The sequence below is a fragment of the Oryzias latipes genome, chromosome 2 (genome assembly GCF_002234675.1).
Source record: "Oryzias latipes chromosome 2, ASM223467v1".
Lineage (NCBI taxonomy): Eukaryota > Metazoa > Chordata > Actinopteri > Beloniformes > Adrianichthyidae > Oryzias > Oryzias latipes.
The window spans coordinates 9,468,673-9,483,592 of NC_019860.2; the positions used below are offsets into that span (position 1 = coordinate 9,468,673).

Sequence of the window (14,920 nt, forward strand, 5' to 3'; positions counted from 1 at the left end):
CTGCTGTGAGAGAGAGAGAGAGAGAAACTGTGCTTTTGGATCTGGAGAAAAGCTGTCCTCAGAACGGAAAGAGTCAGACTGAACAAGGCTGTCAGACTGGTGGAAAGGGCCCATGGAGACGAAATCCAAGACCCTTTTCAACAATTTTCTACAATGGCAGGAGTTTGTGGCAGGGAATTAAATCTGTTATGGACTATGCAATGATTGCGATTATTCCTCAACCCTTTGATGAGTGCACAAACGTCCTGAATAAGATCGATATGTACTTTGGATGGTTTGAGGCTTGAAAGTTAGTTTGGTTTGAAACCTACCAACACAGACAGAATGGAGCTGATTGTTGCTGATTCTCCACAGACTGGACCAGCAGAGCTCAGAGACTCCCAGTGGTCCGTCTGTCCAGCAGCATCAAACACAGCTGGACTCCATCTTTCTGGTCTGTACATGAACAACAACTACTATTCCATGATTCTGTCCACAGTCGTCTCCATGCTGCACTTTGGACACCAGTGGACTGTCAGTGTGTCCAACATGGAGCTGATGTTTGGCTCCATGACTTCACTCTGATTGGCTCATTCATCTGGAATTCTGTTGCAGCTGCTGGAGGACAACATTGCCACTTTTGTGAAGAAGGAGCTGAAGAGGATCCAGAAGCTTCTGAGTCAGAGGGAGGATGAGGAGGAGGCTGAAGATGAAGAGCAGATGAGCAGCAGAGAGTCACTGGTTAAGATCACAGAGAACTTCCTGAGGAGAATGAAGCAGGAGGAGCTGGCTGATCGACTGCAGAGCAGTAAGAGGAGTTGGTGACACTTTACAATAAGGGTTCCTTCATTGACGTTAGTTCATGCATAGTTAAGCATTATTTAGCTATTAAATAACATGTTAGACACATTTTTGCGTTTTTGCATTACTAAGTGTATCATTTATTTCAATAGTTAGCAGCTATTATCTTACTTACTTACTTAATTCATAAAAAGGCATTAAGTGTCAGTTGACACTCTTTGTGGGGGGAAAAACCACACCATTATTGTCTGTAGTTTTAAAATGGAAATAGACTTAGAATTCCTTAAAATGTTTGTTTTTCATGTTAATAAAGCCTCTCAAATAAAACAGTAATTGTGACACAGCACATCAATACTTTTTCTACAATAAAACAATGATAACATGATTCATTAAGAAACTCTTAGTTCCTACACAGATGTAGACTGAACCCTCTATAGAATATATTTGTCACACACAATGTTCATAACCATTTTTTTCTTGTTCTACCATTTTCCCTGTACACAGTATGGAAGGGGCAGGGTCACTGGTAGCTGGAATCAGAGGAAGTGGGTATTTGGGATGCTGGGGGTGCACCACTCTCAAGGACAGACTTGGCAGCACCGTCAAACAAGTTCAGGGATACCGCCACTTTGGTTGGTGGAGAACAGAGGCAAGAGGGAACATATGCCACTTATAGCAAATCATGTCAAAAGAGGGTCATGTATCATCAATGATGAGTGGCGAGTGTGCCAAAATGCCCTGTCCCAATGATATAACACTGTAAATCCCGGTGTGTCCCATGGCAGTGGTGAGACGGGGGCCATGCCCAACATAATCCGTAACCCTTGTGCCATCCTAGGCACTTTAACATTGGAAGTGGGGTCATCTAGACCCCACAAGACAGTGTGCTAAACCTTTTTTCTTCAATGACTCTTGATCTTCGCTGGTGTCCATGGATTACATGAAATCCTCGTCACCTTTATCCATTTGTGTCATGGTAGGGATAACACATTGATGTAAGGATCAGGTCATCTGGACCCCATAGGATAGCACAGGGGTTAAGGCGGGATTCTTTGTGGCATGGTACTCAAAGACAGGAACACTAACAAGGAGTGGAAACAGACTAGTCAGATCAACTGACAGGTAGACTGACAGTGAAATGTCCAAAGTTTTTGTTATTCTTGTGGTTATTGAGGATGTTAAGTATGTAAATTTGCTCAAGCAATGAGATGTAAACTGACCTGTAAATAGTATCGTTTTGGAGTTGAACAAAATGTGTGAAATGCTTGGTTTGTAATTGCTTACAGTGACAGTGAAGTTTGTTCACTACACTTTTGTATTTCTGAAGGGATAAATGTTTGCAAAAAACCCATACATTACACAATGATTACCAGAGGTTGTAAGACTTTTAATAAATGTTTCCAAAGGGATAATTATGTACAATAAGATTCCAATAATCATCACATTGTCATGATGTGCGGTGGCGTGATCAGACCCAAACGCTGGAACCCAGAAAGAGACACCCCTCTCTTCGATGAATAAGGATATATTCTAAGGAAGATGCATGAGTCCATGACGTTGAATGAAGGTAAGTGAAGGAGAGTCTTTGTTGATGAGTCTGAGCGGCGTAGATGAAAGATGGAGATTGGCAGAGTTGTGGCGGGACTGGTGACATAGCTTGACTGGATAGTCACTTGGTCGTGGCACAGCTGGAGTCGTGGCACAGCTGGAGTCGTGGCTTGGCTGGAATTTGGCTGGAGACGTGGCTTGGCCATAGAGAGAGAACCCAGGTCGACACTTGTGATGTAAGGATCATGCAGGAGGTAGATCAAAAGCTTGGATTAGAATAAGTTCAACACGAGGTAGATCCAGAATAGACGAGTAAACATTAGACCAAACACTGCACCATAGAGGGCAACAAACAGGCGATGAATGCTGGAATGCGGCCACCATATATACTGGAGCAGGAGATGAGGTGATTGATGAAAGCTGGGTTCAATCGGTGGAAGAAGCAGAGAATGGAGGGGGGGGGGGACTCCCGGAGACACCATGAACACATAACTATCAACTATGGTCAAGTATTTGTTAGGTAAAGGTTATGAGGCTTTACAGCATTTATAGGGTTAGGTCAGGTTAAAAACCTTAAGGAAAACCTTACTTACCATTACAAACAGCCATAATAAATGATTATGTCATACATTATTAAGACTTTATGTATATAGTAACTGATGCATATATAATGCTAAGCAATTGCAAAAGAAAACTTTGATTAATGCTTTGTTAAGCATTACGTAAGATTAAATAATAAACAGAAAACTATTCATGAATGCATTGGAAATCACACTTAGTTATGCATAAAAGTTCCTGTTAACACTTTATTTAATTGTAAATTAATGCTTAATTTTGCATTAACTATCATTAACTATTTCTCTGAAGGTTCTAGCTTCGGGATAAATTAAGATTCATTCATGTCTCAACACAAGTAACAAGATTGATTCAAATCTTCATCATTCAGGGCTGCAGAGAGTTGATTAACTCTGTTTGTTGTCTTCAAACAGGTTTCACTACTGCAGTTTGTCGACAAAAAGTCCAATCTGGTCTGAAGAAGAAGTTTCAGTGTTTGTTTGAGGGGATCGCTAAAGCAGGAAACCCAACCCTTCTGAATGAGATCTACACAGAGCTCTACATCACAGAGGGAGGAAGAGGAGAGCTGAATGAAGAACATGAGGTCAGACAGATTGAAGCAGCATCCAGGAAAGCAGACAGAGCAGAAAAAAGCATCAGACAAGAAATGCTCTTTAAACTCCCAGCTGGAAGACAAGAACCAATCAGAACCGTGATGACTAAGGGAGTGGCTGGCATCGGGAAAACAGTCTTAACACAGAAGTTCACTCTGGACTGGGCTGAAGGCAAAGCCCACCAGAACCTCCACTTCACATTTCCATTCACTTTCAGAGAGCTGAATGTACTGAAAGAGGAGAAGTTCAGCTTGGTGGAACTTGTTCATCACTACTTCCCTGAAACCAAAGAAGCAGGAATCTGCAGCTTTGAACATTTCCAGGTTCTATTCATCTTTGATGGTCTGGATGAGTGTCGACTTCCTCTGGACTTCCACAAGACTCAGATCCTAAATGACCCTAGAAAGTCCACCTCATTGGCTAATCTGCTGACAAACCTCATCAGGGGGAACCTGCTTCCCTCTGCTCTCCTCTGGATTACCACACGACCTGCAGCAGCCAATTTGATCCCTGCTGAGTGTGTTGATATGGTGACAGAGGTCAGAGGGTTCAATGATCCACAGAAGGAGGAGTACTTCAGGAAGAGGTTCAGAGATGAAGAGCAGGCCAGCATGATTGTCTCTCACATCAAGACATCTCGAAGTGTTCACATCATGTGCCACATCCCAATCTTCTGCTGGATCACTGCTACAGTTCTGGAGGATCTGCTGAGGACCAAGGAGGGAGACAAGCTGCCCAAGAGCCTGACTGAGATGTACATAAACTTCCTGGTGGTTCAGGCCAAAGTCAAGAAGGTCAAGTATGATGGAGGAGCTGAGACAGATCCTCACTGGAGTCCAGAGAGCAGGAAGATGATGGAGTCTCTGGGAAAACTGGCATTTGAGCAGCTGCAGAAAGGAAACCTGATCTTCTATGAATCTGACCTGAAGGAGTGTTGCATCGATATCAGAGAAGCCTTGATGTACTCAGGAGTGTTCACACAAATATTTAGAGAGGAGAGAGGCCTGTACCAGGACAAGGTCTTCTGCTTCATCCATCTGAGTATTCAGGAGTTCCTGGCTGCTCTTCATGTCCACCTGACCTTTACCAACTCTGGAGTCAACCTGATGGAGAAACAACAGAAGAAAGCCAATATCTTTCGATTAAAACAAAGTAGTCCAGTCCAGTTCTACCAGAGTGCTGTGAAGAAGGCCTTACAGAGTCCAAATGGACACCTGGATTTGTTCCTCCGCTTCCTCCTGGGTCTTTCTCTGCCGACCAATCAGAGTCTCGTACGAGGTCTACAGACTCAGACAGGAAGTAGCTTGCAGACCAATCAGGAAATACTCCGGTTTATCAAGAAGAAGATCAGTGAAAATCTGTCTGCAGAGAAAAGCATCAACCTGTTCCACTGTCTGAATGAACTGAATGATGGTTCTCTAGTGGAGGAGATCCAACAGTCCCTGAGGTCAGGACGTCTCTCCACAGATAAACTGTCTCCTGCTCAGTGGTCTGCTCTGGTCTTCATCTTACTGTCATCAGAAGAAGATCTGGAAGAGTTTGACCTGCAGAAATACTCTGCTTCAGAGGAGGCTCTTCTGAGGCTGCTGCCAGTGATCAAAGCCTCCAACAAAGCTCTGTAAGAACTATCACGTATACATTCATCACTTGACTGTATTTGCTGCTTTGTATGGCAGAAAAAGTTGCAGTACATTTCACTTTTTCTGCCAGACTTGTTTTTTTCCAAGAGATTTGTGTTCACTCAAGTGGTAATTGTTTTTTTTTTTCTCTATTTATTACATTTCCTTATGCAGACTTGGTGGCTGTAAGCTGTCAGAGAGAAGCTGTGCAGCTCTGTCCTCAGTTCTCAGCTCTCAGTCCTCCAGACTCAGACATCTGGACCTGAGTTACAACATCCTGCAGGACACAGGAGTGAAGCTGCTATCAGCTGGACTAAAGAGTCCACACTGTAAAGTAGAGACTCTCAGGTCAGCTTTCAGTCAACTGCCGGTGTAATATTCAACTGTTTTTCAAGGTTCTGTTTGGAGAAAGTGTCAGACAGACTTCAGCAAAGAGGAAACAGCTGGGGATGGTTGCACAAATTAAAAGAGAATCAAAACTTCTTGTTTTAAGTTAAAATCCTTGTCTGATAGTTACAATAATTATCTTTTCATTTTCAATATGCCAGAATGAAAAGGAGAAGGCAAGCCCAACTAGGTGTTCATACCTGTGAGAAGTTCATCTTGTCTGTGTTCATTGAAAGAAAACATGAATCAATCAAAGAACTGACGATTTCAATGGACAAACAGTTGCAGCAGATTTCTGACCCACAGAGCAGCAGCTCCTTATGAAGAGATGTGAGGATGTCAAACTGGAGCAGACTGATATGAGGTTCCGTTTGTGCCAAAAAAATGTTTTTGTGTCCACTGTCTATGTCTTTGGTCCATTGTTTATGTCTACCCACCGAGTTCATTGTAAAACTTTGCATCTTTCTTTGTTATGCGCCCTGTCGTCTCCTTAACAACCGTTGCTACTGTTGTTAGCTACGACGTTTCCCCGTGTCTTGTCGTTAGATCATAGATCTTGTCGTTTTTCAAATTTTGCCAAAGTTGTCAGAAAAATCCTTTGTACGGCTGGTAAATTGTTTCCTGTACTACCACAGAATGAAAAGAGAAATGTTTATTAAAGCCGGTGCTAGGGTTTAACCATGACAAATACTTTTTTAAGATGAACTTTATTGATATTCCCTCAAACGCGCATTGCCAGAAAGATGGCAACGATGTACAACGCTTTCAGGTTCCCGAAGCGGCTCTCTTGCCAATTTTTTAAAGTTATTTAGAGTCTAGCTTCAATTAAATCTGGAGATGAAACTACTATTTAAGTCTTTAAAAAAATAGCTGTTCTTTATCAAACATGCTGTCACAAATCGGGTGGATAAACGAGGAGCAGACGGCCCAAAATCTTTGAGTGGATTTTGATCTTTTCTTTTCAATCTGTTAGGTATTTATTTGAGCATGAGGTGGCGCTCTCTGGACCACTATAAGGCTCTTTTGGGCACCTCTGCTCCTCGTTTATCCATCAGATTTGTAACAACATGTTGAATAAAGATGAGTTACTTTTCAAATGACTTTTAAATAATAGTTTCATCACAAGATTGAATTGAAGCCATACTCTAACTTAAAACTAAATAACGCGAACGCGAAACCGTTGTACGCATGCCCCCCCCCCTTTCTGGCATTGCACGTTTGCAGGATTATCAATAAAGTTTTTTTTTAAACGTGTTTCGTTCCGTGATAATACAGGAAACAATTTAACGACCGTACAAAGGACTTCTCTGACAACTTTTGCAAAATTTGAAATACAACAAGATCTAAGGACACGACATGGTGAGACGACGTAGCAAACGACACTAGCAACTGTTGCTAAGGACTTTCCTGACGCCGTAGTTAGACGACTTGGGATAAGGACAATGACAAAGACAAATGCAAAGGTTAAGCATGGAGCAAGCATATGCATCACAAAGTAAATACAAAGTAATAATCAAAGAATCATGGGCATGCAGAAGATATTGCTTAGTAGAACATAGACATGAACCAATGTAAAATGAACTCGTTCAATAGACAGACAATGAGCCCAAAGCACAGACAGTGGACGCAAAAACACAATCAGTAGACATAGACAATGGACCAAAGACATAACAGTGGACGCAAAAACACATTTTGATATTTTTGGCACAAATGGAACCTCAGACTGACAGATCTCGTCCACGGACCTGGTTTTGACGATTGTTCAGAACTGAGTTTGGATCAGAACAAGGTCCCTTTATACCTTAAAACACAGTTTTTAGGTTGGATTCTGGCTCTCAGTTCTGCTTAAACAGACACTAAATCTTTGCTGGATCAGAGTTAAGAACTTCTGTACATACTTTATATACAAGGCTTGGAGCAGGGCTCCCTGGAAGAGGGTACTGCGCCCATTGTTGAGGTGCAGCAATTGTTATGTTGCGTTCCTACCAAATACTAATTCAAGAGTCAACTTCTCATCTGCCACATCTATATTGATGCATGTTAAGTTGCTGCTCAACGTTCATTCATTTTCTGTACTGCTTTGTCCCTTTCGGGGTCACAGGGCTGCCGGAGCCTATCCCGGCTACTTGGGCATAGGCAAGGGATGCCCTGGACAGGTCGCCAGTCTGTTGCAGGGTAGAATGTCCAGAATCACACACCCATGCACTCTCACACTCACGGACAATTTGGAGTTGCCAATTAACCTATGAAGCATGTTTTTGGACAGTGGGAGGAAGCCGGAGATCCCGGAGAGAACATGCAAACTCCACACAGAAAGGTCCCCAATTGATGTATTTTTCATGGACTTGAACCAGGGGCCTTTTTGCTGTGAGGCAAGAGCGCTAACCACTGCGCCACCATGCAGCCCTGCTGCTCAACGTTCCTCCAAAAGAGTTTTCACAAATCTGATATTTTTGCTGAAAGTTTCATGAGGCTGCAACTCCCATCCCTGGGCTTTTTTATTTTGAAGAGCTCCACTATTGAGTCAGCAAGGGCCTCATCATCTCTGGGTTTATGACATCATTCAGAGACTTAACAATAAACTGGACACACTCCTGCCATGGGAATCACATTCTGTGTGAATGTAGCTAAATGCCCTAATAACAAGTACCCTTACAGGAGTTGCCGTATACAAGTGCTGCTGGCTTTTGGATGGTCCTGGCTCATGGAAAGTTGGTTATTGACCTCATCTGCCAAGTGAGCAGAATGGCAGGGTAGAGGATGCAGCAGAGCGGCAAGATGTAACTTGGTCTCAAAAAGGGTCTGAAAATCCTTTACCTAATGGCAGTCAGGCTACCTCTGGTGAGCACATGCAGAGATATGCGGCCCTCCAAAGGAATGCCACCCCAAACCATTACTGACCCACTACCAAACCGGTCATGTTGGACAATGTTGCAGGCAGCCAAACCTTCTCAACAGTGTCTCCAAACTCTGTCACGTCTGTCATATGTGCTCCTTGTGAACCACAAAAACATAAGGACGGAGAAGAGGTCTGGGGTCTCCACTTGAAGATCGCTCCATGGTTAGAGGTGTCTTGGTGATCGCCTATTATTTCCACTGTTGTCTATTCCATTTGCACAAAAACATGTTAAATTGATTGTCACTATGCTGAATTTGCAAAGATCCTGGACTTCCAGCTGCTTCACTGCTCCTGAAGAAATTTTTCTGTCTGATTTCAGGTTAGAGATCTGCAGTTTGTCAGAGACCAGCTGTGAAGCTCTGGTCTCAGCTCTGAAAAAAAACCCGTCCAATCTGACAGAACTGGACCTGAGCAGGAACGACCTGCAAGATTCAGGAGTTGTTCATCTGTGTGGTTTTCTGGAGAGTCCAGACTGCAGACTGCAGACTCTGAGGTCAGACTCCATGTTTCAGTTGTGTTCAGATCAAATGATGACAAAGTTGTGTTGACACTAAACTGCAACCATGAGGCTGATGTTCTCCTGCTGCATGCTGACCATCTTCATGCTGAAGGCTGACTTCTTCTTCTGAGCTTTAGTCCATTCACTGTGAAAGAGGATCTCATGTTTGAATGTTTCTTTCCATCGTCTTCATTTCTAATGTCAGCTTCCTTCAGGACTCATCTTTTCTTTTTCCACAAAGGTCTGCAGATGTTTCCTCTTCACTGCAGTTGTAAGGAAAGCTTCTTCTTGAAGATCAAACTGATCTCATATGGATGAAAGTTGATGTTTTCTGGAAGTTCTGACTCATTCCAATAACAGCAGAGAGTTCTTTAATTGTTGTGACTACAATCAGAGACTTGATCTTCAGGCAAAGTTCTTCCTGTTGGAGAAAGCTTGAACTGAATTTGCAGCATCTGTGTTGCTGCCATAATTTGATTGTCCGACAGGAATGATCTTGATGAATCAGTGAGCAGAAATGTCCACATTGTGAATCTGATCTGCAGCAGCATCTTCCTGCAGCTGCTTATTCTCTTCAAAGATCTCCAGAAGAACTTCTTCTTTTCTTCCTGCAGCTGCTTCTTTCAAAGCTGTCTGCTGACATTTGTGCTCCACAAAGTTCTGCTTGCAGCCATCAGCTCTTCTTTGTGTCTTTGCTCCAACAGACTCCTTTAAAACAAGTGCAGGAGAAGCAGCCGTGCACGCTCACATGCACTCTGAGTCCTGCTGTGTTTCAGCAGATGCAGCTGAGAGTCCAGCGGCTGATGTTTGTGAGCAGACAGTGACAGAGTCATGCTGCAGCTGGATGCTGCTCTGACAGACACATCCTCCACAAACATCCTCACCTTCTCATCCACAAACATCATCACATCATCCACAAACATCATCACATCATCCACAAACATCCTCACATCATCCATCAAAGCTCCCAGCAGCTTCTGACGCTTCATTCATTCAAGTCAAAACTCCACGTTCATTATGAAATGTATAAGGGGGAGTTGTACGCTTACAACCAGATCTTATGCAGAACAAGGGAAAAGTACTTCTATGAAATCATTGGAAGTTGCAGCAGCAACTCTCGTGTCCTGTTCACAACAGTTAACAGATTAACTAACCCTCCAACCCAGCTACCAATAGAACTGGTTTGCACACCTAAATGTAATGAGTTTGCTGTATTTTTTAATGACAAGGTTCAGGGCATTAAAAAAGCCATCAACTCCACAACACATATAACTATCAAACGGCCACCTACTCACTCTAAGCTGACTCACTTTGTACCTGTCACTGACCAAACTGTCCAAGAGACCATCACCCGTCTGAGCTCGTCTACATGCTGCCTTGATGTGTTACCCACTAGATTTCTAAAGTCTGTCTTGAACAGTGTGTTGCCATCAATTACTCAAATAGTTAACATGTCTCTTCAATCTGGAATATTCCCAGAGGCCTTAAAAACTGCAGTCATTAAACCTCTCCTGAAGAAAAGCGGTCTTGATCCCACTGTACTGAATAATTACAGACCTATCTCTAATCTGCCATTTTTAGGAAAAGTCCTTGAAAAAGTTGTCTACCAACAGCTCACTGATTTTCTCTTATTAAACAATTCATTTGATGTTTTTCAGTCAGGTTTTAGACCCCATCATAGCACAGAAACTGCTCTTATCAAGGTAACCAACGACATCCGCCTGAACACTGATGATGGCAAAGTCACTGTCTTAATCCTGCTAGACCTGAGTGCTGCCTTTGATACTGTTGATCATGGGATCCTTTTGCACAGACTCCAAGACTGGGTTGGCATCTCTGGATCTGCCCTAAGTTGGCTCAAGTCTTATCTAGAAGACAGGAAATATTTTGTTGAAATTGGGAGTTGTGTCTCAGACTACATGGGCTTGAATTGTGGTGTGCCCCAGGGATCGATCCTGGGACCCCTTCTGTTCAACCTCTACATGCTGCCACTGGGGCAGTTAATACGCAGTAATAACATATCTTATTACAACTATGCAGATGATACTCAGATCTATGTGTCACTGACAACAGGTGAATATGGGCCGGTGGATTCACTCAGCCACTGCCTCCAACAGATCAGCGCGTGGATGCAAAACAACTTTCTCCAGCTAAACTCAAACAAGACCGAAGTTATTATTTTTGGCCCACAGAAACAAAGAGAAATTGTCAGCAGCTACCTTCATTCTCTGTCTCTTAAACCCTCAAATCAAGTCAGAAATCTAGGGGTAATCATGGACTCTGACCTGAACTTTAACAGCCATATCAAGTCAGTAACATCAGCGGCATTTTACCACCTGAAAAACATTGCCAAAATCAAAAACATATTCTCAAAGCGAGACCTGGAGATACTTATTCATGCATTTGTCTCCAGTAGGTTAGACTACTGTAACGGCCTGCTCACCGGCCTGTCCAAACGAGCTGTAAAACAGCTTCAGTACATCCAGAATGCTGCTGCTCGAGTCCTGACCAGAACCAGGAAGTATGATCACATTAGTCCTGTGCTCAGGTCTTTGCACTGGCTCCCTGTACCTCAAAGAATAGACTTCAAAGCAGCTCTGCTTGTGTACAAGTCTCTCCATGGCCGAGCACCAAAGTACATCTCTGACATGTTAGTGCCATATGAACCATCTCGTACTCTGAGGACCTCAGGGGCCGGCCTCCTGTTGATTCCCAGAGTCAGAATTAAACAAGGGGAATCAGCGTTTCAATATTCTGCAGCTAAAATCTGGAACAGCCTCCCTGAAGGCGTAAGACAGGCCTCTTCTGTGTTCATGTTCAAATCTAGACTTAAAACATTTCTGTTTAGCCGTGTATATGACTGAAAGGTCCTATCTGCACTTTTTCTTTCCTTTCCTTCCTTTATTTTTAAATCAATTTTCAATTTTCTTTTCTTTTCTTTTAAAGTAAATTTTACGTTGATTATTTCTATGATGTATTGCGATTTTAATGCATTTTTCTGTTTTGTGAAGCACCTTGAATTACTTTGTGTACGAATTGTGCTATACAAATAAACTTGCCTTGCCTTACCTTCATTCAGAGCTGAAGTCATGGATCGGGGATCAATGTCCAACATTTGCTGCTGTTGGTGCAGAAACATCAGTTGATTTGAATGCAGCCAGAGGCTGATTTTTGACTTTCACACATCTGGACTTCTTTCCTGAAGCAGCTGCATGTTGTCCTGAATGTTCCTGAATGTTCTTCTTCTCTGCTTCTGCTGGACTCTTCTGATCTGCTGCTGTTGCTTCACATCTTTGGACTTTTTCTAAACTTTCTGATCTTCTTCAGCTCTGAACTCTTTAGAAGAAATGAAGGATGAAAAAACTGAACTTTGTCTTTAAATTTAACTCTTTGTTCTGGATTCAGGTTGAACTACTGCTGTTTGTCAAAGATCAGCTGTGCTGCTCTGATCTCAGCTCTGAAGTCCAACATGTCCAACCTGACAGAACTGAACCTGAGAGGGAACAACCTTCAGTCTTCAGATGTTCAGCAGCTCCAGGATGTGGTGGAGAGTCCAAACTCCAAACTGCAGACTCTGAGGTCAGTAGAGGGTTGGAGTCAGTCCAGCTGCCTTCAGGGGCCTCATTTATAAACGTTGCGTGCACACAAAAGGAGGCGGACGCCACTCTCTGCGCAATAATTGATATTTATAAAAAGCAAACTTGATGGGAAAATGTGCGGTCCTTCACACAAGCTCTGACCCAGGCGTACGCACAAAAACGGGTGAGATGGAAGAAACACGTGAAAGTGAAAATGACAATACTGCCTCTCATAAATAACATGAAGACTTCACAAAGCAAGTCTTACAATTAACAGCCTACACGAACACCCGTTTGATTGATCAGCAGTGAAACAAACAAACAAAATCAAACGAAAATTACAACAGAAATTCAAACGAACACTTATTTGCAAAAAGAAAAGTGAAATTTGTTCTGCAATATTGGCATGTTGTGCAATTCATCCTCATAAATAATATAAATAATATAGTTAACAGAACGAAACAAAACTGACATTCTTGTCAATGTGTCCGTCTGGCAGAGCAGATATAGGTGCAATTAGATAGACAGACAGACAGACAGACAGACAGACAGACAGACAGACAGACAGACAGACACATAGATAGACAGACACATAGATAGACGTACTAATTGTCCACTGGGGAAAGTTGTTTTCATAATAAAACATTTCTTCATTAGCTACGGAATTATGGTATTCATGCATATGCCTTTAGTTTGTTTTATTTTTGATAAAACAATGTATGGCGTATGTCTCAACCATTCAGAAAGCAACAAGAAATTACATTTGCGCTGAACAATTTCCCATTTCCACGTCGATTATTACCGATTATCACAATGCATGATGACGCACAATGGCTGATCTTGCGCTCTTAGAAGATGTGGCAAATGGAAGAATTCGGAGTGAACGCATCTTTAGACAGCAAGAAGACTTGCTGGCAAACGAGGACTAGTGGCTTATGAGCCGGTTCTGGCTACCTCGAGCCGTCCTGTTGGACCTCTGCGGGCTTTTGGGCCTGGCGTTACAGAGGAGCACTCGGAGGAACCACGCGTGTCACCCGGTGCATCTGGTGCGTCGGTGTCCCCCTCCGCCTCAGTCCCCACTCCACTTAATAGGGATTCCCCAATAATTGCCTCCAGTCTCTCATCAAGAGGGGTCAGCTTCGGTGTCCCCTTTCCCCCACCCGTGGCAGACACACTCTGGCGATGGAGCGCTAGACGTTTTTTTTTTTGCCTCGATTTGATGTCCGACCATTTTTTTTTTTATTTTGGCCACGGTCCGAGGTTGTAAGGCTACAGCATTTACGGCGTTGGCCACAGTCAGCTAATCAGAGCAGCAGAAGCTCCAACAGGTGAAGATGACAGGAAGCTGCTGCTCTGAACAGGACTGAAGCTCCTGCTGCTCTTTCTGCTGCTGTGCTGCATCACTGACTGACAGACCAGGATCAGGAGACACTCCTTCATCTCTGTTTTTTCATTATTTTTTTACAGGTGGTAAGACTTAAGTTTCTGTTCCTCTGGAGCAGAGAGGAGCAGCAGCAGCAGCTGGTCTGCAAAGATGTTGTGACTGGACGGTTTTCCTGGGAGGTGGAGAGCAGAGTGATGGAGGAATCAGAGGAAGTGGAGATGAGTGTCAGAGCTGCAGCATGTACTGATCTGAGATCAGCTCCACTGTCTCTCTCAGCATCAAGTAGACAGTTTTAAAACACAGTTTTATAACAGTTTTATAGAGCTGCACTTCATCTTCTCACCAACTTTAATTGTTGGGAAGTCTTCTGGTGCTCTTCTCTCTCGTGCTGTTCAGCATTTGGATCTCCTCTCCTTCATTTGAGATGGAGGAGAGGAGATCCATTGCAAAAGAAACACGAGTGGACCCAGAAAGACAAACAATAGGAGAAACAATAATCTTAAGAAGAAGCACTAATAAAGAGATCCTTAAGACAACATTTAGGTCCAGCTGCAGATGGAGCACAGAATCATCCAGCTGAAGAGGAGGAGCTTCTGCTGCCTCAAAGAGGAAGGTGGAGGAGGTGAGAGGCTGCACTGGAGCTTTGGACCAAACCCTGTGATGGACTGACTCACAATATGTCTGTCTGTTCTCAGAGCTGCTTCTTCTCACCTTCATCCAGTGGATGGAAATGGACCACAGCAGTCTGCAGCTTTCTGTGGTGGAGCGGTCGTTCCACTGAAGAAAGTGTTGGTGGTTTGATTCCAGGTGATAGCTCCTCCTCCCTCACACTGAGGTTTCTGCTCACATACTTTATTGTTCATCTGAACCTGTAGGAAGCTGCATGAACTGACACAAAGTTAAGCTTAAAGGTTGTATTTTAACTCATTTATGTTTTATTTTTTCCTGCTGTTTATTGATCATTTATGTATTTACTGTTAAAATGTGTGATTTCTGTTTTTTGCATTGATTGTCCTTTCATTTAAGTGTTTTATAATTTTTTTATTTATTTTTCAAA

General features: G+C 43.0%; 2 protein-coding genes across 2 annotated transcripts; both read left to right on the forward strand.

The window, feature by feature from the left end:
* The first annotated feature begins 2,319 nt into the window (after window positions 1-2,319).
* LOC101170571 (NLR family CARD domain-containing protein 3-like) lies at window positions 2,320-5,507 on the forward strand. The gene is made up of 3 exons (XM_023949690.1): window positions 2,320-2,347; window positions 3,318-5,115; window positions 5,291-5,507. Exons 1-3 carry the CDS (start codon window positions 2,320-2,322, stop codon window positions 5,490-5,492), a joined length of 2,028 nt encoding a protein of 675 aa, XP_023805458.1. The 3' UTR covers window positions 5,493-5,507.
* A 748-nt stretch (window positions 5,508-6,255) lies between these two features.
* LOC111946435 (NACHT, LRR and PYD domains-containing protein 12-like) lies at window positions 6,256-14,644 on the forward strand. The gene is made up of 4 exons (XM_023949694.1): window positions 6,256-6,272; window positions 8,722-8,895; window positions 12,307-12,485; window positions 14,559-14,644. Exons 1-4 carry the CDS (start codon window positions 6,256-6,258, stop codon window positions 14,642-14,644), a joined length of 456 nt encoding a protein of 151 aa, XP_023805462.1.
* The last annotated feature ends 276 nt before the right edge of the window (window positions 14,645-14,920 follow it).

Excerpts from the sequence above, each read along its gene's own strand:
- LOC101170571 (XM_023949690.1), top strand. The coding sequence starts at position 2,320 with ATGCATGAGTCCATGACGTTGAATGAAG. Across the intron at positions 2,348-3,317 it reads GTCCATGACGTTGAATGAAG|GTTTCACTACTGCAGTTTGT; the intron begins GTAAGTGAAGGA and ends GTCTTCAAACAG. Across the intron at positions 5,116-5,290 it reads AAAGCCTCCAACAAAGCTCT|ACTTGGTGGCTGTAAGCTGT; the intron begins GTAAGAACTATC and ends TTCCTTATGCAG.
- LOC111946435 (XM_023949694.1), top strand. Across the intron at positions 8,896-12,306 it reads TGCAGACTGCAGACTCTGAG|GTTGAACTACTGCTGTTTGT; the intron begins GTCAGACTCCAT and ends TTCTGGATTCAG. Across the intron at positions 12,486-14,558 it reads ACTGCAGACTCTGAGGTCAG|AGCTGCTTCTTCTCACCTTC; the intron begins TAGAGGGTTGGA and ends GTCTGTTCTCAG.